Below are 22,016 nucleotides of genomic sequence, written 5' to 3'. Positions count from 1 at the left end.
CTCAAATCCAGTGAACTGTTTAGTAAAATGAGTGTTTAATGTGAGTGTGTATTACAGTCAGAGTACAGTTCAGCAAACCTGGTACCTGCAAGGGGCAAACATGCAAAAATAATCAGGGGCCATTTATCACAGCAGCCACAACCACAGACTGTATATAAAAGACTCATCCTCAGCATTTTGGCAGCCGCTGTCTTGATGTTTTCAAACTGAATGTAATTCGACGAGAAACAGATGCTACATGCTCGTGCGTTAGCAGCTGTCAAACACACTGAACAGCATACTCTCCTTTCCTCTAAAATGGGCACCATATTTTACAAAATGAATTGAACAATTAAGACCATAAACCTGTCAAGAATGTGTTTACCGTGGTCACAAACCAAGTGAAAAGTAGGGCAATCATCGCAGAGTTTTTTGCAGTCTGACTTTTTGCAAACAGGGGTCGCCCCCTGCTGGTCAGTAGAAAGAAAGCAAATTCAAGGCACTTCCTCAGAGACTCTGCTTTTGAAATCTTTGAGGTTACATGCATCTTTCTTTAATATACAGTCTGTGGCCACAACAGAAATTATACAGGATGTTGGCTAGCTGTAGAGCATTACAAAGCCTTCTAAATTTAATTCACATACATTCCCATTTGTATGTAATTTAGTTTTTTAAATTTCAGATTGCACATATAGTATTTTACAATTATAAGTAGAGTTTGATGACAGCTTTAAAGACAAATAGATCATCAAGTTTATATATAATGAGCCTTTTTTTAAGATATGCATGAATGTTTGATTTGAACTAGAATTTTGATACAATAAACCATTTTCAACCCTTGTAGCAAGTTCCAACTAAAAATCATAGAGAGAGGGATCCACAATGATAAACTAAAATATGCATTTAGAACTCTAATGAAGAAACAATGCCATCTGTTAAATATTTGACTAACAGGGAGACTATGCAAGTAACAGCACAGGCTGACCAATGTCAATGACAAACACACATTAGTTAACACTTTGTCTTACTCAGATCATTTAAATAAGATTTATGGCACATACACCAGATGTATCAGGCTAACTAACCACAACTGCACACCATTGACACCATCACCTGCGTGGCTTTGAATGTTTCAATCGTGCCGCCACCTATAAACATGCAGGTCATACGGACTATGCTTCTAAATTGTCTTTCCTTGTAAGTATGGTGATCCTGTCCGGTGATTCCCAGCGAGTGGATCCTGGGAAAGATTCCATCCACGATGAACGTTAGCAGGTTCGGAAAATAGATAAATACATTTTTGTATGTACAAACTGGAGAAACCGGCTCAGTCTAGTTTTACCCTAGATGCACGTTACTACATCACATGCCTTCGGTTTTGGTCAAGCATGTACTCTTAATGTTGTGTGGGAACTACTGTTGATCGTGCTGCTGTGGCTCCATGTTCTGCTCGGGCTGCTGCAGCTGGATGAGTCCTCCGTCCTGCGCTGTGTTGTACGAGCCGCAGCTGGTGCACTTCATTCCCAGCACATGGAAGGGCACCGTACAGTGAGCTTGGCAGTCGTTACACATAATCTGCAGTAAGGAAGGACATTTTTTTTTAAAAATCAGCAAACTGAACAAATATCGGTTTCATATTCACATTTACATAAATGCACCAGCATTTTATCGTGTTACTGAGGGCCTACTTTGACCATTGCTCCTTGGTACTCAGTGGGCATCGGTGACTGAGCAATCTCTTTATCTATCTCCTCCCATTGGTTCTGCATGTCCCAAGCGCTGTGCATGCACAGTGGGCAGCGATAGGCTCTGAAACAAACACAGGGGAGGGAAAAAAGCTATCATATGGAAGGCCACCAGCAATGAAATAAGAGGACACAAAAATCCCTACATTGCCACACACACACACTGCCTTTAAAACGCTGATCAGGAACCGTATTTGCTCTGTACCAGGCAGACTGGACAATCTTCTTCAGGAAAGCTTTTACAAATTACAGAAGCCTGTACAAAAACCTGACCTCTGACCTTGACGTCAAGGTCACTGAGATTCAAACTCATCTGAGATTTTTTAGTAGATGGACCAACTGTATCAATTTCAAAATCTTACATGGTCTCGTTTACAAACTTGTGTCGACACATCCTGCTTAACAGGGCGACAACAATACTCCGTCAGCCCTTTACGGCTGAGGGGTAAAAAGCAGACTATAACATGCTCCCTTAATTACAACAACATCTTATTTTACCAGAAAAAGGAGTTCATTAAACATACCCTGTTCTGATCATGTCATCAAAGCAGGTCCTGTGGAAGAAGGTGAACAAACGCTATGTTACTGTTATGCAACAGATCGAGAAGATAAACTAAGATTAAGATGTGAAAGACTTATGTTGGAAGTGGGAAAAAATGCCTGGTGTGTTTTTTTCTCTCATTTTGTGCCACTGGTACAAATGAAAAGATAGACCATTAAACCCCATAACCCTGAACTGACAGTATCCAGAGAGTAAGGAGTCCTACTTGTGTAAAAGATGGCCACATAAAAGAACATGAGCTCCAATCCTGGATGTGTGAATATCCTGCATGAAAACAACATAAACAAAACAAAGAAATATATATTAAACTCTGGAGAAAATAGATTAAAAAAAGAGCCAACATCCTCCTCGCCTTGTATCCCATTAATGCTGTTACCTCCATGCAGACAGGACAGTTCTGCCTTGAAACATTTTCAACACACTGAAACATAAAAAATAAAGGGAAATTAAAACTGTGAGGGCTCAAAATACAGACAGATGTGGGTGAGTCAGGAACACAGCAATAGTCACCTTGTGGTTTCCTCGCAGATCCTGAGCTAAACACAAATTGCACTTCTCGCAGTGAAAGTACTTCTCTCTGGGCCCAATCCTGTAGAGGCACATTTGAAAACTCACTAAATGACTAATTTTGCCATCACGTGTTTCGTGAACAGTGAAATATCAGCACAACAAAACACAACATTGTGATTTTTGTTTCTGACAGTTTCTTAATGAATTAAAGAAAATGGGAAAATTTTGTGGGGAACATTAAGAAGACATTTCCCCAGTACCTGTATCATTATTACTACTAAAGTTACACATAGAAATATTTAGACACTTAAAACATATATCAAATCAGTTTCTTACCTGCAGATTCCACAGGGCTGACAGTGGTACTGCTTCTTGTCTTTGTCGAACAAGTGGCAAACGTCGCAGTAATACTCCCCAAACAGCAAATGACATTGCTGACAAGTCTGCTGTGTCTACAAAAGTATAACATTTGTACAGCTTTTTCCCTTCATCCGAGCTAACCATAATCAAAAGTACAACTCAAGCACTAAGGTGACATCGAGAGGTCCTGCTGTAACCAACGGTGGAGCTCAAACACGTTAACTAGCTTTTCCTCAGTTACCTGCTGCACCTTCAGACACGCTGAGCACTGCACCTCTCTGACTTTGAATCGATCCATCTGGTGGTTCTCCTCTGCATCGTGGCACAGCCGACACACGTACAGTTTACCGCAGCAAGGTGCCTGCAGTACAGCAGAAACGCGATTACACAGGGCACAGACAGGGATGGGTATAGTAGTCCTATCACAGCTTGTGTAGCTGTAGCAATAACTCACTAAGCTGCTGTGTGTGTGTGTGTGTGTGTGTGTGTGTGTGTGTGTCTAAATGTAATCCTTATTCTGAAAATTCTTTATTAAACAGTGCTGACAAAGTTCAAGAGGAAGCTTGACACTGTCACAGTAATTGTGTGTGTGTCTGTAAATATTATATGCATGTGTATATATGATAAAACTTTAAGATTTCTCCCAAACAGCAGTACGTTACAGGAGCTCCTCTCTATTAAACAACTGGAAAAAAAAAAAAAATTCTCTGCTACTGGAAAGAAGTACAAATAATTACATAACAATTAGCTGCAGTACACCCACCTTTATTTGACATATTTTACCTTATCAAACAAAAGCCGATGCTATATAACAAAACAACATTTATAAATTCCCCTGATAACTGGAGCTGTTTGGATTCTCATACCCAGGCTGCTGGCTTCTAGCTGACTGAACTCTGAACAGCTTTAGCTTTAGCCACTTTTTTTTTTTTTTTTTTTTTTTAAAGTTCTTTAAAATGTCCATGTTCAGCTACTAATCAAGTGTCTGATTAGGCGTGCTGTTATAAACGTCCTGGCTCACAGTGAGGAGCTTCCACACTAATGACACATTAGCATATTGCTGTGAGTGTGCATCGATGAGCCTGACCAGCCGTTCGTGGGTTGGGACTGAGAATGCAATAAATAAATAAATAAATAAATAAAATAATTAGTTAAAAATTGGCTGATCACGTCGTTGGCAGGTCAATCGGTGCACTTTTATCTGCAATTTAACTACAAATCAAAAATTAATAAAAATGTATGCTCTATTTATTCTAAATGAACTGCGATTCAAACAGAAATTAATAGAGGGGTTAAGTGGTTCATAAGCATCTGAGCCCCTGGTGCATTTCAGTGTTTGTGTGTGTGTCTGTGTTTGTGTGTGTGTGTGTGTAAGATGCACATATACAAGTCCTCCCGGATATGAAAGGTATCCTACCACTGTTCTGAATGCACAGGCTACTTTGAAAGTTCGCAATATTTTGTGTTGTAAATGTTATTTGCAATTCAATTAACATTTAGATTAGTTAATTCAATTTATATTGATAGCTATATACTAAATAGCAGACTTAAGAATGTGTTATTTCTGATATTGCAGTGAGGACATGAGGATAAAATATATTTGTCACGTGTTAGATACAAAAGGACATGATATCATGTGGCATCAGACGTTTTGGCTCCAAGACATAAAAAAAGTACATTCTCCCTGCTGTTTGAAAATATAAAGATGAGTCATCCACTTATCAATGTCACGTAGGCTGTTTACACACTTTAAATAGATCTGTACATCAACATTTGGACACAATGTAAAAGATTTTAATATAAACAGCGTGTAAAGGTTACGTAATTAAAGTGTATATAAAATAAATGACTAATTCTCCACGCCTTTCCTTGACCTCCCCCCTGACGTTTTCTGTCAAGGTCAAGTACAACCGATTAGGAAAGCAACAATTTTAAATTCTATTCAGTTTTGTGCTCTTTTGTGCTAAATACATAAACTCTCATTCTTCTTATTTTCCAAATGTGAGAGGGAGCAGGCTTCCTAGTCTCCTCCGCGCGTAATTATGATGCGAAGGACTAAGACCGGAGGGAAGGAGGCGAGAAAAGCTCCAGAAACTCTCAAGCCCCTCGCTTCAACAATGCCGTGCAGATATTATACAAAATCATGCCGTCCAAAAAGTTCATTATTATTTAATCCTATTACAGCGGCGTTTACCGGCTGAAGACTAAATGACTAGCTAGCTAGCTAACTATGACAGTCTCTCGCAGAGATATACCGACGACATAATCGTTATAGCACAGTTATAACTTGGCATATTCAAAGCCTATTTGCCTCCACCGTATATGTAAGGCAAATGTACGAACATATTTTAAATCATTTCACTCACTTTCAATAAGCAGCTGCGAATGTAATGATCACAACCAGCAGAAGCAGCCATGTTTACCCCGAAATGGAACGCTTCTTCTTCTCCCTCCGCTCTACAGCGTTGCACTGTTGGCTCCTGCGCTGTTGGTTATGTCATCATTGAGGTTGCATTAGCGCCACCTCTGCTTCGGAATGTGGATCGCAGTCTGTACAAATCCTGTCCAATGACTCAAAACACAAAAAAGGAAAAACAAACACACACAAAATAAAAAAACAAAACAAAACAAACTATTTTATACAGTATTTTATTTCGCCCATAAATAGTGTCTCTTAAAGAACATTAAACATGTCCACACAACTTTAAGGTTCATTTTAGTCTAAAGAGCGATCTCCTTTTCAGCCTAACAGTGTTCACACAGACCAGCAAGATTCAACCTAAGTTAAAATATTCTTTTTCTGTATTAATTCCCTGCACTATCTACATGTCATATTTCTGAAATAATCTTGTTGTTTATAATATAGAATCCTCCTCTTTGCTTTAGTGTTGCACTTCCCTCACCACTGTGCGCCAGACTTTTTCTGTGGCCTTTGATTTGCTTCTGAGTGTCTAAGCCTAATTTCCAAACCTCTTCATTCTTCTTTAGACCCATGACCACATAAACCCAATGAGCATGCCATGTTAAAAGAGCTGGGAGTGTGCTTCTAAATAAGATGTAAGGATTTTAGACTTTATGAACCGAAACAGAGCAGATTTAGAGGGTTTCTGGTTTATTTTGCTTGACCTCTATATGGACACAGCCTAGAATACCACACAATTTGGAATTTGCTTTATTCTGAACCCCTTTTTTTCAGCCGTTTTTAAAGTATTCATTTAAAAGTTTTGGAATGAGGATCAGCACCTCCAAATCTGAGGCCATGGTTCTCAGCCGGAAAAGGGTGGAATGCCCACTCCGGGTCGGGGATGAGTTCCTGCCCCAAGTGGAGGAGTTCAAGTATCTCGGGGTCTTGTTCGCGAGTGATGGGAGAAGGGAGCCGGAGATCGACAGACGGATTGGTGCTGCGGCTGCAGTGATGCGGACGCTGCACCGGTCCGTCGTGGTGAAAAGGGAGCTAAGTTTAAAAGCGAAGCTCTCAATTTACCGGTCGATCTACGTCCCTACCCTCACCTATGGCCACCAGCTGTGGGTAGTGACCGAAAGAACGAGATCGCGGATACAAGCGGCAGAAATGAGCTTCCTCCGAAGGGTGGCTGGCCTCTCCCTTAGAGATAGGGTGAGAAGTTCAGCCATCCGGGAGGGGCTCAGAGTAGAGCCGCTGCTCCTCCACATCGAAAGGAGCCAGTTGAGGTGGTTCGGGCATCTGACAAGGATGCCTCCTGGGCGCCTCCTGGGTGAGGTGTTCGGGCATGTCCCACCGGAGGAGGCCCAGGGCAGACCCAGGACACGCTGGAGAGATTACATCTCTCGGCTGGCCTGGGAGCGCCTTTTGGTGTTCCCCGGATAAGCTGGAGGAGGTGGCTGGGAGAGGGAGGTCTGGGCTTCTCTGCTTAGGCTGCTGCCCCCGCGACCCGGCCTCGGATAAAGCGGATGAAGATGGATGGATGGATGGATGGATGGATGGATGGATGGATGGACTCACATAGTAAATATTTCATTTCCAGAAGGCCCATCATCAGTATTTACTATTTTCATCCATAAATGTATTATCTTAGTGTTGAAAAGAATAAGGCCGCCTCAAGGAACTCAGTTTTTACAACACTGATTTTAGGTGGGATCAGCTGAATATGTTTTCAGTACAGTATTGACATATAGTATTGCATCACTACAAGTAAGACAATAACCCAAAACCAGTGATTCTCATTATACATGTTCAACAGCTGTGCATGAATTATACTCAATACATGGATCCTGACCAAGCAATTATCCAATATACTCAGCTGATATTGATCTATCATAGGTGTACACTTAGATTAATATGTTTTTGGACAATGACACATTTAATGTAATTTTGTGAATGAAGACAAAGATTAAAGCAGAGAAACCCACAAACAAGCAGCAACTGTAGTAAACATCTGGCACAGCATTTAGTGATGCCTATGACTTATAGACTCAAGGTAATTATTGAATGGAAATCATTTTCATCCACTCATTAATGACAATTCATACATTTAAGTTTATGTTAGTGTGTCCAACTATGTTTTGAACCGTAAAATGGGGGACTGACATTAAAATGAAATGTCTCAGTAATGAATGGTTAATACAACACTTTTGTAAAACCCTTTAAATTAAAGCCTGTACATCAGTCGCTGGTCCACTGGTGTTCAGAAGCAAAATTACAAAAGACTGTGCAATTGTTCAACTACTTATCAACCTAATTCTGACTGTATTGGTGAATATTTTGCAATAATTTTCTCAATATGATTTTTTTTAACATAGCATAATTTCAAAAGAGCAAGGGTGAACTCAGGTAAATTGGGGCACTTTGGTACATCACCTGAGATGCTGAGAAAAAAACCTATGAATGACATTTAACTGTTGTTATATATCCCCTCTCGCCCCTGCAGGGTCCTCTACCAGAGGCCTGGGAGCTTCAGGGTCCTGCTCAGTATCTTAGCTGTTCCCAGGACTGCGCTCTTCTGGACAGAGATCTCGGATGTTGTATGTTGTTTCTGGGATCTGCAGGAGCCACTCGCCTAGCTTGGGAGTCACCGCACCTAGTGCTCCGATTACCACTGGGACCACTGTTACCTTCAACCTCCACATCTTCTCCAGCTCTTCTCTGAGCCCTTGGTACTTCTCAAGGTTCTCGTGTTCCTTCTTCCTGATGTTGTTGTCATTTGGTATCGCTACATCTATCACTACAGCCGTCTTCTTCTGTTTGTCTGCCACCACTATGTTCGGTTGTTTAGCCACCACCATTTTGTCTGTCTGTATCTGGAAGTCCCACAGGATCTTAGCTTGGTCATTCTCCATCACCCTTGGGGGCGTCTCCCATTTTGACCTCAGGACTTCCAGGCCATATTCGGCACTTGGCACAGATGTTCCTGTACACTATGCCGGCCACTTGGTTATGGCGTTCCATGTATGCCCTGCCTGCTAGTATCTTGCACCCTGCTGTTATGTGCTGGATTGTCTCAGGGGCATCTTTACACAGCCTGCATTTGGGGTCTTGCCTGGTGTGATAGACCCCAGCCTCTATGGATCTTGTACTCAGAGCTTGTTCTTGTGCTGCCATGATTAGTGCCTCTGTGCTGTCTTTCAGTCCAGCTTTGTCCAGCCACTGGTAGGATTTCTGGATGTCACCCACTTCCGCTATCTGCTGGTGGTACATACTAGAGATGGCACGATACCACTTTTTTATGTCCGATACCGATACCGATATCATAAATTTGGATATCTGCCGATACCGATATGAATCCGATATTGTGTTTTTTAATCAATAAAACTGTTTTTTTTTTAATATCTTGCTGCATTTTGTATAAGTTCATACTCAAGTTTAAATAAACAACAACACTAAAGCTATTCTGTTACACCTGTGTGTAAAAAAATACATTGCACCCAAAATATTTCATAGTTCAGCAACACTGATCAATCTAATAAACCTTACCTAACTTAAAACCTAACTTAAACCTACTCCATCCTCCCTATTCTGGTATTTTAAAGAGTACTTAGCAGAAATATTAAGCAACCTAACTAATAGGGTTGCAAACTCCCAGCAAAAAAAAAAAAAAAAAGGGAACCACCCCCCACCCTCCACCTCATGATGCTTAATCGATGTAATCAACTTTAATTTGATGCAGGGTGAAAAAAAATGCACAGAAACAAATTATTTTTCAAGAATAATTAAATAGATTCAACATCTTTCTTCAACAGAATTGCAGAATTCACAGATGGTACCTTCCCAAAGGAAAAAGTACTATAGCTTACTAGGGTATATAGACTTAAGAGTTATTATATACAGTAATGGACTTCTATACATTTTACATCAGATTAAAACTTTGGGTGTAAGATTCAGATAATTATTTATTAAAAGCTACGTATTTTAAATGAGAATAAGAAAGTAAAGTATGTCTTTGTGCCCCCTTTTCCCTGTTCATGCCCTATCAGCCCCCCTGGCTAAACTTTGCTAGATCCGCCCCTGCACAGTTACCAGCCTCAGCTAGGTAGAAAAGGATCCTGGTGTAGAAAGTAATATTAAATAAATTCTAACAACAGCTTATCAAGGTTAAACGTGCTGCTGTTGTTCAGCCGCTGGTTTCCTCTTTCTGGTGCAAAGTGGGCCAAAAACAAAGAAGAGAGACGGACTCCCGACAGAAAAGCCGATCAGCTGATCGTTGATCAGTTTCACGATTGAAGTAGCTGCAGGAAGGTGAGGGAGAGAGAGAGAGAGGCAGTCGCTCCATATATCGGTTGTTAAGCTTAACATGGGAATGCTTTACAAACATTCAGAGATGAACTTACACACTTGCTTTACTTCTCTCTGGGATAACTTCCTCGGAGATGAAATGCTGGTTTGGTAGCGAGGCTACAAATACACACAGCCGCTCTATCACCTGACGCACACTGCTCCAACGTGCTACGGTTATCAGCCGAGTTACGCCGTGTCGCAAGTTTTTTGAGGTGCTTTTTTGATATTTAATGGATCGGATTACATTTTTTATTTTTCGCCGATATCCGATCCAGTAATTTAGGTCAGTATCGGACCGATACCGATACGTAATATCGGATCGGTCCATCTCTAGTACATACTGTACAGAAGCCTGTCCTTCCATGATGGTTCCTCCTCTTCCTCCTCTTTCTTGGGTTTCTGCTGCCTGAGGTATTCACTGAGCACATGGGGGCCATCTTCCAGATGTATTCATGGATGTTCGTTGTCTCATCCTGGACCGTAGTGTTGACACTCACTTCTCCCCGGCCTCCTTCCTTCTGCTTAGCTTACAGCCTCAGTGTGCTGACTTGGGGTGAAACCCTCCATACATGGTTAGGAGCTTCCTTGTCTTGATGTCAGTGGCTTATATCTCCTCCTTTGGCCAGCTTATTATCCCAACAGGGTACCTGATCACGGGCAGGGCGTAGGTATTGATGGCCCAGATCTTGTTCTTACTGTTCAGCTGACTCCTCAGGACTTGCCTGACCCTCTGCAGGTACTTGGTGGTTGCAGCTTTCCTAGTGGCCTCTTCATGGTTTCCATTTGCCTGTGGGATACTCAGGTAGTTGTAGCTGTCCTCAGTGTCTGCAATGTTGCCTTCTGGTAGTTTGATCCTCTCAGTTCTGACTACCTTCCTTATCTTTGTTATCATCCGACTACATTTCTCCAGTCTGAACGACATTCTGATGTTGTTGGTGTATATCTTGGTGATGTGGATGAGTAAATCAATGTCTCATTCACTCTTGGCATACACCTTGATGTCATCTATGTAGAGGAGGTGACTTATTATTTTCTATTTTTATTAAAGTTACAGCGTGTAAAATCTCACCATTAGATGTCAGTAGATTGCAGATTGCAGTCAATTGCTGTTACTTTTCTTATCCCTCCTAATTCAAGTCCATAAACTGAGCTACGGTAGCTTTGCTCGCTTCTGACTGTCGTTCAATAAATCTTGGTTTAATCTCTTTTTTTGCTTTTTGGACAAGCAAAGTTACCGAAACGTCTTCAATCATATTGACTTTTGTGGACAGAAAAAAACCTTTGTAGACTGTTTGGGATAGCTTTTCATAATGTGGGACTTTAGTATTGAATTTCCAAAAGGGAACTTCCTGCTTCTAGTTGTATTTAGCAATTGAAAATATTATTGCAACACTGAGAAGACAAATAATTAATGATGTGTTGTCAGATACAACTGTGGCTGTCTTAGTTCTCTTTCTGTTGCAGAACTTCAAAAAGCTAACCATATTATTGTTCTGTAGTATGTCAGGGTTGTTCTAAATGGGTGTAAATTTGCATGGATTAATGAAGACTCTCATTTTTAGATACTCCAGCCATGCTGTCAGAGAGGAGCTGAGGTTGATGCTTTTTAAGCTTATATGTCATTTGATGTTTGAGCTAATGAATGGTACGTCCAAAATCTCTATATTATTGCATAGTGCCTGTTATGCATCTCGCCAGGGCTCATCTAAGACGGTATGTTTTAATCATCCTGAGATATATTGTAGCCTGTTGGCTAAAAAGTAGTGTTGAAAGTTATGTAGATCTAGTCCTCCTTTATTCTTGAAATTGTACATTTCACCTTTTGAAACATCTGATGTTTCCTTTGCTCTATTGTGAATAAAACATACAGTTTTTATTGGCATTTACCTATCACCAAAAGTTGAATCTGTTCATCTGGACGTAGCGTTTTGTGGGAGAAATGTTTCGTCACTCATCCAAGTGACTTCTTCAGTCTCAGCTGACTGCAGGTTTCCCCAAATCTTATAAACAGTACATTTGCATAATGACTGAACCTAGCCCACTGAAGGGCCTTCTCACAGCCCATTGTTCCTTCAGTGGGCTGGGGTCAGTCATTATGCAAATGTACTGTTTATAAGATTTGGGGAAACCTGCAGTCAGCTGAGACTGAAGAAGTCACTTGGATGAGTGACGAAACGTTTCTCCCACAAAACGCTACGTCCAGATGAACAGATTCAACTTTTGGAGATTTACTTCCCTGGATGATTGAGAATGCATCAAGACCATTTACCTATCAGTTCAATAAACAGCAACTGACTCAGCAGCCTTGATATATCCCATTCCCGGAGATCTCTACAGCAGCGCCGCTGGTGTAGTGGTATCATGCAAGATTCCCATTCTTGCGACCCGGGTTCGATTCCCGGGCGGCGCACGCCTCTTTTACAACAGTGACCAAATCTCAAAACATTTGTAATGTGATCAAAATGTTTGACATTCAAGTGTACCCTTTAAAATATTTAGACGTTTCATCGTGACTACTACTCACACAATATGATTTCCAGATGGCTCTGTGTATTTTAGCAAATTGAGCAATGATCAGGAACTGAGAAATAAAAATGTGTTCCTCAAAGCCTATATTAACTATGCCTGTGTGACACGTAGAGAATAAAAATGTGGGGGCGCATCTTTGTGTGTGGGAGCAGGAGCGCTTGATTTTGGCTTAATTTCAGCGCGCAGGTTGACGCTGCTGACGCCGCTCCTCCGCCATCTTCAACTTCCTATTGTTTGCATCAGACTGAGGCTGTCTGCGGTGTGTGCCAGAGAGAGCAGAGTCGACCGCGGATATATTATTAAATAGTAGATTTAGTCTTTACGTTCGGGTCGCTAAAGTTCAGCACAAACCATTTGTATGTCACTGGATTAAAAGCTTTCTCAGGACGAAACCACTAAACCTTGATGATGGAGGACGATCAACCCAGAACCTTGTGAGTATCGGCGGCCTTGTCTATGCCCTGGAATGGGAAGGCTTCGTCTAACTGCTGCGCGTCCGAAATATTTCCACGTTGTTGTTTCAATTAAAAGCTTTTAAACCTCGTCATTAAGGGTGTTTGGTTTCTGTTATTATATACTACCCTTCATGGATGTAATACAACACACGTAGCTACTTGTTTGTTGGGTTTATTTGGATAAATAGACGGAACCTTAATTTGCTTGTAAACGAAAGTGAATTGTTAGCTAATGCTAGCTAGCACCTCCTAAACATTCGAACACATCTAGCAAGTCAGTTCTTCGAAAGTACTCCCGTTTGCGTGCAGTGATAGCTAACATAAAATAAAACGCTTTGTTTTATTGGTAGTGTAAACACTCCAGCGAAAATTTAACAATAAGGATAGTATTTTATAAAGTGTCTAGCTGCCAAGACACTTAGCTCGAGGCCCGTAAACCGGTTAGCGGTATCTTTAGCTAGCTGGCGGACAAGCCACGTCAACGCTCATGGAGACGGCGTGGGACAGCTCCAGTGAGGGGGTGAAATCACTCTGACTGTTTTTGTAAAGCACACACTGTCCCCGACAATGTTTTGTTCCAATTCATTTATGGTTTTTATGTCGCTACAATTCATTGTTGTGGGTTGTAAGCTAGCCTGGTTAACTAGCCTTTGTTTGCATGCTACTTCCTGTTTGACTAAAACTCAACTCCCCCATCTCTCTCCTTTTGCAGGTATGTGGGGAATCTGTCCAGGGATGTCACCGAGCCCCTCATTCTGCAGGTCTTCACACAGATAGGCCCCTGCAAGAGCTGTAAAATGATAGTCGATGTGAGTGCTATTGTCTCTGCTGTATACAGTGTGGTGTGGCTGTAGGAGCTGTCTTTCAGCAGTGGCGTGAGCGGTTATGGCGCTGCTTGTGAAAGTCTCAGCCAATGTGTCATTTTTTTCTTCTTCTTCTTGTAGTCCATTATATCGGACCTTTCACATCCATCTATACTAGGTGATTCTTATTTTCTCTAGTGGTTAAATATTTGACTTAAAATCAGTCTTGATTTCCCATTAACAGACAGCTGGCAATGATCCGTACTGCTTCGTGGAGTTCTATGACCACAGGCATGCTGCTGCCTCATTGGCAGCTATGAATGGAAGGAAAATAATGGGTAAGGTAAGCTATCGTATCTACAGGGTGAGTGGGGATGGGTGGGCTTTGGGTGTGGAAAATGTCAAAAAAAAGAGTTCTTTTTAACATGAAAGAAAAACTAGCAGGTTTCTGCATTCCATCTAATATTGATTAGATATTCTAAATGACAAGAGGTGGCTACTTGAGCAAGTGATGACAGTTTCTTTATACGATGGAAACTGGTTCCACCAGGCCACTCGGTCTTTATGTTGAGGAAATATACATAGTTTGAGCTCTCTGTGAGCTCTCTGCTTTGAATGTTTTAAGCAGCGTACAGTAATTTAATTCAGTGTTCTAAAACAGAGGAACTTGATAAAGCCCTACAATCTAGAACAATAGAGGAAATAATTAACATTGTAAACTGCAAGATTTAACAGACCCCAGGGGCTGATAAAAGAATATTAAAGTGGTGCAGGAATGGTGTAGTAATGAGTTCAGTGCTGGGACTTTAACCTAGAAGTCAAATAGATGTGCTGAGCGACCAGTCTGCTTAGATGAGATGTATGTATTATATTCGATTTGAATTTTTTTAATATATTTAATCATTCATTTAATCATGTATTGTTATATTGCGGGCTTTATAAAAATGCATAGCTTTTCTTAAGGAAATTGAAAGCCTATTTTGATTCAAGATCAGCTTTAAAATTAAAAAAAAATATACTAATTTAAAATTAGCTTTTAATTAACTTGTGTATTGGAGATTACCAGGTTTTACTGTATATTGTAAACATACTCCACCTGCCTTCTTTTTTTCTTTGCTCTTCTCACAGGAAGTCAAAGTCAACTGGGCCACGACACCAACCAGCCAGAAAAAAGACACAAGTAGTAAGTAAAACTATTTGTATATGAAGAAGTGAAGTTTTGAACTTTAACACACTAAAAGAGTTTGTATGATAATGTTGCTGAATAGGTATTGCACAACTGTTTGGATGCTATTGCTTTAATCAGTTGTTAAACATTTGATTTTCGGTTGATTTTATGCTTATTTTTGTCCTTCCTCTGTTAACAAACTGATAGCAATCAGCAGTCTCTAAGAAGAGAAGTAATTTTCTTGGAAAGTGCAAAGCTTGAAATGGAGTGTGTAATGCACAGGAGGTCTAAACCATGTTTTTCCTCCAAATAGATCATTTTCATGTTTTTGTTGGCGACCTCAGCCCAGAAATAACCACAGAAGACGTCAAAGCTGCCTTTGGTCCATTCGGCAGGATATCGTAAGTTTCAAACTAATGTTTACCATCAAAGATTAAGTCTGGGTTAACACACATGACCACATATTCCAGTTTAGACATATCGGAAAAGAATGAAATAAATCTCAGCCAGAGGAGGAGAGGGCCCATTGTCTTATTTAGAGACCTGCTAGTCTTCTTAGAGCAGAGACTTCGTGTTGTGCTGAATGTTTGTGACAAGCTGCTGTTTGGTGATTTTTGTCTGCAGAGATGCTCGTGTTGTGAAAGACATGGCTACAGGGAAATCTAAAGGCTATGGCTTCGTGTCTTTCTTTAACAAATGGGTAAGTAGGCTTCATGTGAGTTTAATATTGCTGTTAATGAGGTTCGGAAGCACTTTGTATCTATGAATTCTCTCTCTCGGTATATTAACATTTTCACATAGATTGCTTGTTGGTTTGTTTGTTTGTGGTGCTTCTGAAGAGGTGCACTTTAGATTTCATGTTAAGACTCCCAGTGGATGAAATAAGATTATTTTTCTTCATTCCAGGATGCAGAGAATGCCATTCAGCACATGGGGGGGCAGTGGTTAGGAGGCAGACAGATTCGAACTAACTGGGCCACAAGAAAGCCTCCCGCCCCAAAGACCACCCATGAAAGTATGTTATACAGGATTCGTAAGATGTGCAGGTTTACATATGTACGGATGGATGGATTCATTAACAGCAGCCTGTCTTTTCTCACCAGATAACTCCAAGCATCTCTCTTTTGATGAAGTAGTGAATCAGTCCAGCCCCAGTAACTGCACTGTGTACTGTGGTGGAGTCAGCACAGGACTGACGGGTAATGAAATCTACGAGTACCATTGACAACATAACTATGATAATGAGAGCAGATCTGCTACTATTCAGATGGATATGACTGCTCATATTGAAGCTTTTCATCATTAGTCAATGATCTTTCAAACAAAGCAGGAAAAAAAACCAAAAACCAAACCCCTATACGAGTTTAACGATACACAAATGTCACTGCTCGGTATGAACTTTGGTTTTATATCATGTTCAGTACTGCAAGGAGATTGTAAAAGTGCATATTTTTACCTTATCTAAAACCGAATGAGCCATTAAATTACCAGTTAGTAGTTATGATCAGTGTGATTTCCTCAGTGTCAGGCTAATTAAACCTGCACAGTGTGAGCAAAGGAGACTCTGGTTGTGGAGGAAGGCAATTTAAAACTCAGCATTTATTTGGAGCCAGCATGTAAAATAAAGCTCACATAATGTCTTCCCAGCATTCAAGCTAACCCTGCTAGCATCATGTAGGTGATAGACAAGAACTGGTCTGCTGCCAAAGTGCTCGATGAGCTTGAGCTCTTGAATTATTTGTTTATTTTCCCTTTCCTATAGTGCAAATATGTTGACATAAATAGACCACAGAGTTTAACTGTTTGGCTCTGGAGGCTTACTGATTTGTGGAAAGTTTTAAGCAAAGTTTAGTTTAAGAATGAATACATAAATGTCTTTATCTGTAGTAGATCTGCTTGAGTTTAACATAGTCATACATGCTTCATTTCAAATGCAAAGATTTAACAAAATAAAAAGGCATCATAGTTTGTCCCAAAATAAACTTCTCAGATTGTGTTTACCTCAATGAAAGAGTCATGTGATGTACTCTATAACTACACTGTAGTTATAGCTCAATATGTGGCTGCGTAATACTCTGTAGCAGAACTGATTTTCAGAGGAATAGGTAAAGTATAGCCCAGTCTGTTTATTAGCTTCTGTTTACTAATTATAAATGTGCTTACCACCTGTATGTGACACTTCCACAGGTATCCTGGGTAGCAGTTACTGTATCAGTACACAACCCATACAGAAACGATCTCTAATAGTCTCATTATTTATGTCTTTTAGAGCAACTAATGAGACAGACCTTCTCCCCCTTTGGACAAATCATGGAAGTCAGAGTTTTTCCTGACAAAGGATATTCATTTGTCAGGTATGTGGATGTTTTCTGTTTTCTTCTTCATTTCTTTGCTTGATCAAACTGTGATGCTGAAGTTTACAGCTAAAAGAAAAGGTTAATGAACTCTTTGGAATGAGCTTGATCCCCCGGCCTTGGCCATAATGATAGACAAGTGTAATTGTGATTACTTTTTCCAGTCTGGAGTGCAGATTTTTGCTTTGTTCTGTTCACTTTATTGCCATGAACAGGGAAACTTGCTGTGCACCAGTTTGCATGATTAAGAAGGAAAACTCCAAAACACTTAACATACAGAGAAAATATAAAACAGGTAGTTCCAGTGGGTTCATAAACTGTTTAGTGCAACAGTAGTAGCAGTAAATGGAAGCATAAAGCAGCACTGCTGTGGACACCAAGGATGTTTTAATGATGTGACGTATATGCATTCACATACACCTACAGGTTTTGTTTACAGGTCTGTACTGCAACACATTTGTATCAGTTTTAGTCCCCGATGAATGTTAGATGTCTACTGTGCCATTAGTAGTTTAACCATTAATAGCCAAGGAGTCTAATGGTTTATCCTCCTCTCAGTTTGCTAACAAACACATGCATTGTGTTCATCATTGCTGAGTGGATATTTATGAAATGATGTTCAGCGTTTCCTTAGTCTCTCTCTCTCTCCCTCTGTTTGTCCAGGTTCAACTCCCATGAGTCAGCAGCCCATGCCATTGTGTCCGTGAATGGCTCTTCTATAGAGGGGCACATAGTCAAATGCTACTGGGGTAAAGAGACCCCAGACATGATGAACTCCATGCAGCAGATGCCTGTGCCACAAGTAAGGGTGCTATGAACTGTAGTAAGAGGGACAGCATTACATAATGACTTGGTAGGGCAAAAAATGCCAAACAAATAGTGCTGCAGTATGTCATGATCTAATTCAGCTCAAGCATCAGCTTTTTTGCTATATGAGGATATGTGAGTGTTACAAAAAGTACTGGAAGCTTTCATTGGGATAACAGACAAATAATAGAGTATCTTGTACGTGAAATTGGTATATTTAAGACACTGTGATGTACTTGGACAAGTGAGCCATTGGCTTGTTGTGTCATTGCAACGTGGTCACCTGCAGGAGTCCCAAGCAGGAAGAAAAAGTCACCAGTAATGACCTCACAGCTTTATCGAATAGTGTACCTGATATGCAAATAACTGGTTAATTTAACAAATAAAAAGCCAGCTATGCCAGCCTGTTAAATGGATTCTGAGAGGTTTTTGGTGGGATCTGCTGCTGTGAACCATTCTGAAGTTATCCTTTTTTGTTCTATATCCTGCAGCAAAACAAGATGGGCTTTGCTGCAGCTCAGCCTTATGGCCAGTGGGGACAGTGGTACGGCAACGGGCCCCAGATTGGCCAGTATGTCCCCAACGGGTGGCAGGTCCCCACCTACGGTGTCTACGGGCAGGCTTGGAATCAGCAGGGCTTCAAGTAAGTAGCACAGGGCTCCCCTTCTCTGCCTCCTCCTACTCCAACACCATCAGAGTTCAAGACCAGGCCAGTGAGATCCAGCTCTGGCCACAGGAGGGAGCTATGACCTCCCTCTGCCTTCCAATGCCCCCCACCTCCTCCCTCCATCCCTTACGAGCCGACAACTTCTGAAGATTGAGAAATTAACAAACCCCCACCCACCCCCACCCACCACCAAAAAAAAAAGAATCTGAACTCAAGATTTGAGGTTAATCATGTTTCAGTGTATAGTTACTGTTCTCACAGTTCATCGTAAAACCTGAAAGCTTTTGTTCCAAAATGTGTTGTCACTTGATTTATAGCCCATAATGGCTCAGAGCATCGGATATACGAAAAGCTGCTTGAACAAGCTAAAGTAAAATTTTGGATTTTTTAAATGTAATTGACTAAACGCAAAAAACCCTACATGCTCAGAGCTGAGGGTTTTTTCTTATTCTTTACTTGCCATCCTCTTCTTGGGATAGCTCGCCGATGATGAATCCATTTCACTTTCTGTGTACGGACTGACATCTTCAAGGCTGTTCACTTGTTTCTTTTTTTGTTGTTGTTGCATGTTTGTTTTGTTTTTATGTTTTGATCTTTTGTTGTAGCTTTTGACATTTTTCTTTTTGATTTCACTGATATTTTTTTTTTTTTTCCTCACTGATGTCGTTTGGATATGCATATGTTGGAAATGTCGAATACGATGTGCAGGTTACCTTTTGCTTTTATCTGGACAGTTTATGTGCAGTGATGTTTTGTGCACCCAAGATTAATAAAGGACAGGCCTCAAGTTGCTGATAATCTAACGTGTGGTGAACAGCTCTCTAAATACTCTGCACTAAAGTGTCAGGCAAATGTGGGATCAGTGTGTTTTGACTGTTCAGGGAACAGTTTGTTCAGACAGAGGTTACACCTCTCTTGACTTGAAATTTGAAGAATAACTTTAACCTGCGTCTCTACACTGAGTCGCCACTCTGAACTTACCTTTAGTTTTATTGCCTGAACCACAGAAGCAGTAAAAAAGCCTGTGAGAACTTGCTACTTTGTTATACTTTGTGGCCAAATTTAGAGAAATGAATATGCTTGCACTGTCACATGCAGTGACAGTGCAAGCATATTCTGTAGGCTGGATACAGCACAGTTTATAGTTAGCAGCAGTTGGGAGGGGGGTGGGGGGTTTAGCGAGGAATCTTTAGCTTGCTGGACTTGGCCTGTATGCTCTCTGTCTGCTTATCCACCCATGTATAATCAAATTTCTTTTGATACCCCCCCCCCCAACCGAAACCCCTCCACTTCTGTGTGTGTGTTGTTTTTTTTTTTTTTTGTTGTTTTTTTCCCCTCTAGCTTGAATCCCCATCCCCGCCCTTATAACCTCTGATAACTCTGTTTGCCTTCTTGTTCTCATTCTAGCCTGTCCAGATTCCAGTAGCTTTAATACAGACTATTCTTTTGGCTCCCTTTCGCCTTGTCTCTTCTAACCTGCTGGCATTTTGTCTTCTCTCTCTCTCTTTCTTTACCTCGTTTTTTGTTTTGCAGTCACTTACCGGCCAGTGCTGGGTGGACTGGCATGAGCGCCATCAGTAACGGTGGGGTTATGGAGCCTACACAGGGATTGAATGGGAGTATGCTAGCCAACCAGCCCGGTATGGGAGCCGCAGGATACCCCACACACTGATAAGTGGGCAGGGTGGGAGATTTGTCAACCATCAGCCTCTTGCTGGCTGTACGGTGCCCTGCGGGGCTGTGTAACACTGCCTCCATTTTGTGGCAGGACTGAGACTTTACTGGGATGTGGAACCTAATGAGAAGGGTGACGTCTGTGGAGATGTAAATGGGATTTCTTGGGGTGGGCTGAGGTAACGGGAGCCAGGGAGCAGCAGTTTGACCCACACAGGTATTTACACCATTTGTGGTAGGAAAGACTGGCCATGAACCAGGGCTCTTACCATTTTTAAGTTAACTGTAAATGAATTATAAAACTGTAAAGGAGAATCTCTTTTTTTTCCTGGGTTTTACAGATTGCCTCCATTTTCACTTCTTTCCTCTCGACCACTGAGAGGTTTCTTTTCTCTTTTTCTTTTTTTTGGAACTGAGTCATGCTAAGTTATGATCCTTAATTATCTGAGGAATGGAAATTTGTTCTAATTTTCTCTTGGATTAAAAACAATTGCAGGGATTGTTGCCACTGCTGTTTCTCTGTAAGGGCAGATTAATATTGCACAGTTCTTTCCTCTCTTGGATTTCCCAGAAAAATTTGACTACCAAGAGCATTTTTCTTTTTTTCTTTTCTTTTTTGCATTCCACTTCTCCTTCATATCTTTCTGACAGCCTCAAAACTTTTTTCGCCACGTGTAAATAACCATCCATTCATTTGAAACGATGTAAGTAAAATGCTACTGTTAACTGTGGGTGCTTGCTTTTCTTTTTTTTGTTTTTGTTTTGATAACTCGACAGTTAACTCGAACATTGTACGTAGCAGAGTGGCACCATCAAAGGTGACACTGGCACAGTGCAACACGCGACTCTTCCATGCAGGGATAAGACAGCATTGCTATGCAGTGCATACTTTAAAATTTAACACGATTCAAACGTTAAAGTGTGAACATGTTTGACACTTCTGATGTTTCTTTCTTTTTTTCTTTTTTTTTAAATATCTATTGAAACGCCAGTATTTTATATCAGACAAATCTGAGTGTATTCAGCTTTACACTTGCTCTTTTTGCCAGAGAGATGGAGAGGCCTACATTGTGTAACTGTTGCCTTATAGAGCTGGTTTCTTTTAGCTGACAAGATACTCTTTTTAATTAGGCAGTGCCTACAGACCTTTTCAGACCTTTTTGTTTCGAAAGGTGTTAGTCCTGAGAACCGATGACTCTGCTACTGTAATCAATGTTTTCTTGCTTTGTCCAATTAAAATGCTAATGCACATAAACCACACTTTGTGTTTGTTTGCCCCCTTTGTTTCTTTTTGGTCATATTAGAGCATCAAATGGAAAAACTGCATCTTGACAACTGTGTCCAAAACTCTAAGCACATCACACAAAACATCTGGAAAAGTCTTGCTGATCATAGCCTGCCAGTACTTGACCACACGACCATATTTGTTATGAAGAAAACCTGCTGATCTGTATCATGGAGCAGTTCAGCCAAATGTGTGGGTTTTTTTTTTTTTTTTTTTTTAAGCCACCGGTCGCTATAATCTTCTAACATCTGCAGCCTTGTGTGTGTTTAAGACATTAGATTCTGTCCGGCTGAACCAGAGGAACTTTATTTGGTGCCAAAGCGCACAGATAACAGATATCTCACCAAAATGTAGAAACGTGGTCAAA

General features: G+C 40.8%; 2 protein-coding genes and 1 non-coding gene across 3 annotated transcripts; 2 read left to right on the top strand and 1 right to left on the bottom strand.

The window, feature by feature from the left end:
- Positions 1 to 13: 13 nt before the first annotated feature.
- On the bottom strand, positions 14 to 5,630 carry rchy1 (ring finger and CHY zinc finger domain containing 1). Its single transcript, XM_031742819.2, has 9 exons — positions 5,523 to 5,630; positions 3,398 to 3,517; positions 3,133 to 3,248; positions 2,797 to 2,875; positions 2,663 to 2,707; positions 2,492 to 2,550; positions 2,249 to 2,278; positions 1,668 to 1,788; positions 14 to 1,554 (listed from the first exon to the last, which is right to left on the bottom strand). Exons 1-9 carry the CDS (start codon positions 5,571 to 5,573, stop codon positions 1,393 to 1,395), a joined length of 783 nt encoding a protein of 260 aa, XP_031598679.1. The 5' UTR covers positions 5,574 to 5,630; the 3' UTR covers positions 14 to 1,392.
- Positions 5,631 to 12,246: 6,616 nt separating this feature from the next.
- trnag-ccc lies at positions 12,247 to 12,317 on the top strand. Its single transcript has one exon. It is a non-coding gene; the product is annotated as a tRNA-Gly (tRNA).
- Positions 12,318 to 12,638: 321 nt separating this feature from the next.
- LOC116322665 (nucleolysin TIA-1-like) lies at positions 12,639 to 21,624 on the top strand. Its single transcript, XM_031742797.2, has 12 exons — positions 12,639 to 12,870; positions 13,604 to 13,700; positions 13,939 to 14,037; positions 14,823 to 14,877; positions 15,176 to 15,263; positions 15,487 to 15,562; positions 15,769 to 15,877; positions 15,966 to 16,061; positions 17,132 to 17,216; positions 17,880 to 18,018; positions 18,515 to 18,666; positions 20,224 to 21,624. The coding sequence occupies exons 1-12, from the start codon at positions 12,842 to 12,844 to the stop codon at positions 20,360 to 20,362; spliced, it is 1,164 nt and encodes a 387-aa protein (XP_031598657.1). The 5' UTR covers positions 12,639 to 12,841; the 3' UTR covers positions 20,363 to 21,624.
- The last annotated feature ends 392 nt before the right edge of the window (positions 21,625 to 22,016 follow it).

Source organism: Oreochromis aureus, linkage group 12 (assembly GCF_013358895.1).
Source record: "Oreochromis aureus strain Israel breed Guangdong linkage group 12, ZZ_aureus, whole genome shotgun sequence".
Taxonomy (NCBI): Eukaryota; Metazoa; Chordata; class Actinopteri; order Cichliformes; family Cichlidae; genus Oreochromis; species Oreochromis aureus.
Note: the sequence above shows the minus strand (reverse complement) of the source record. Positions and strands in the feature narration are given on the sequence as shown.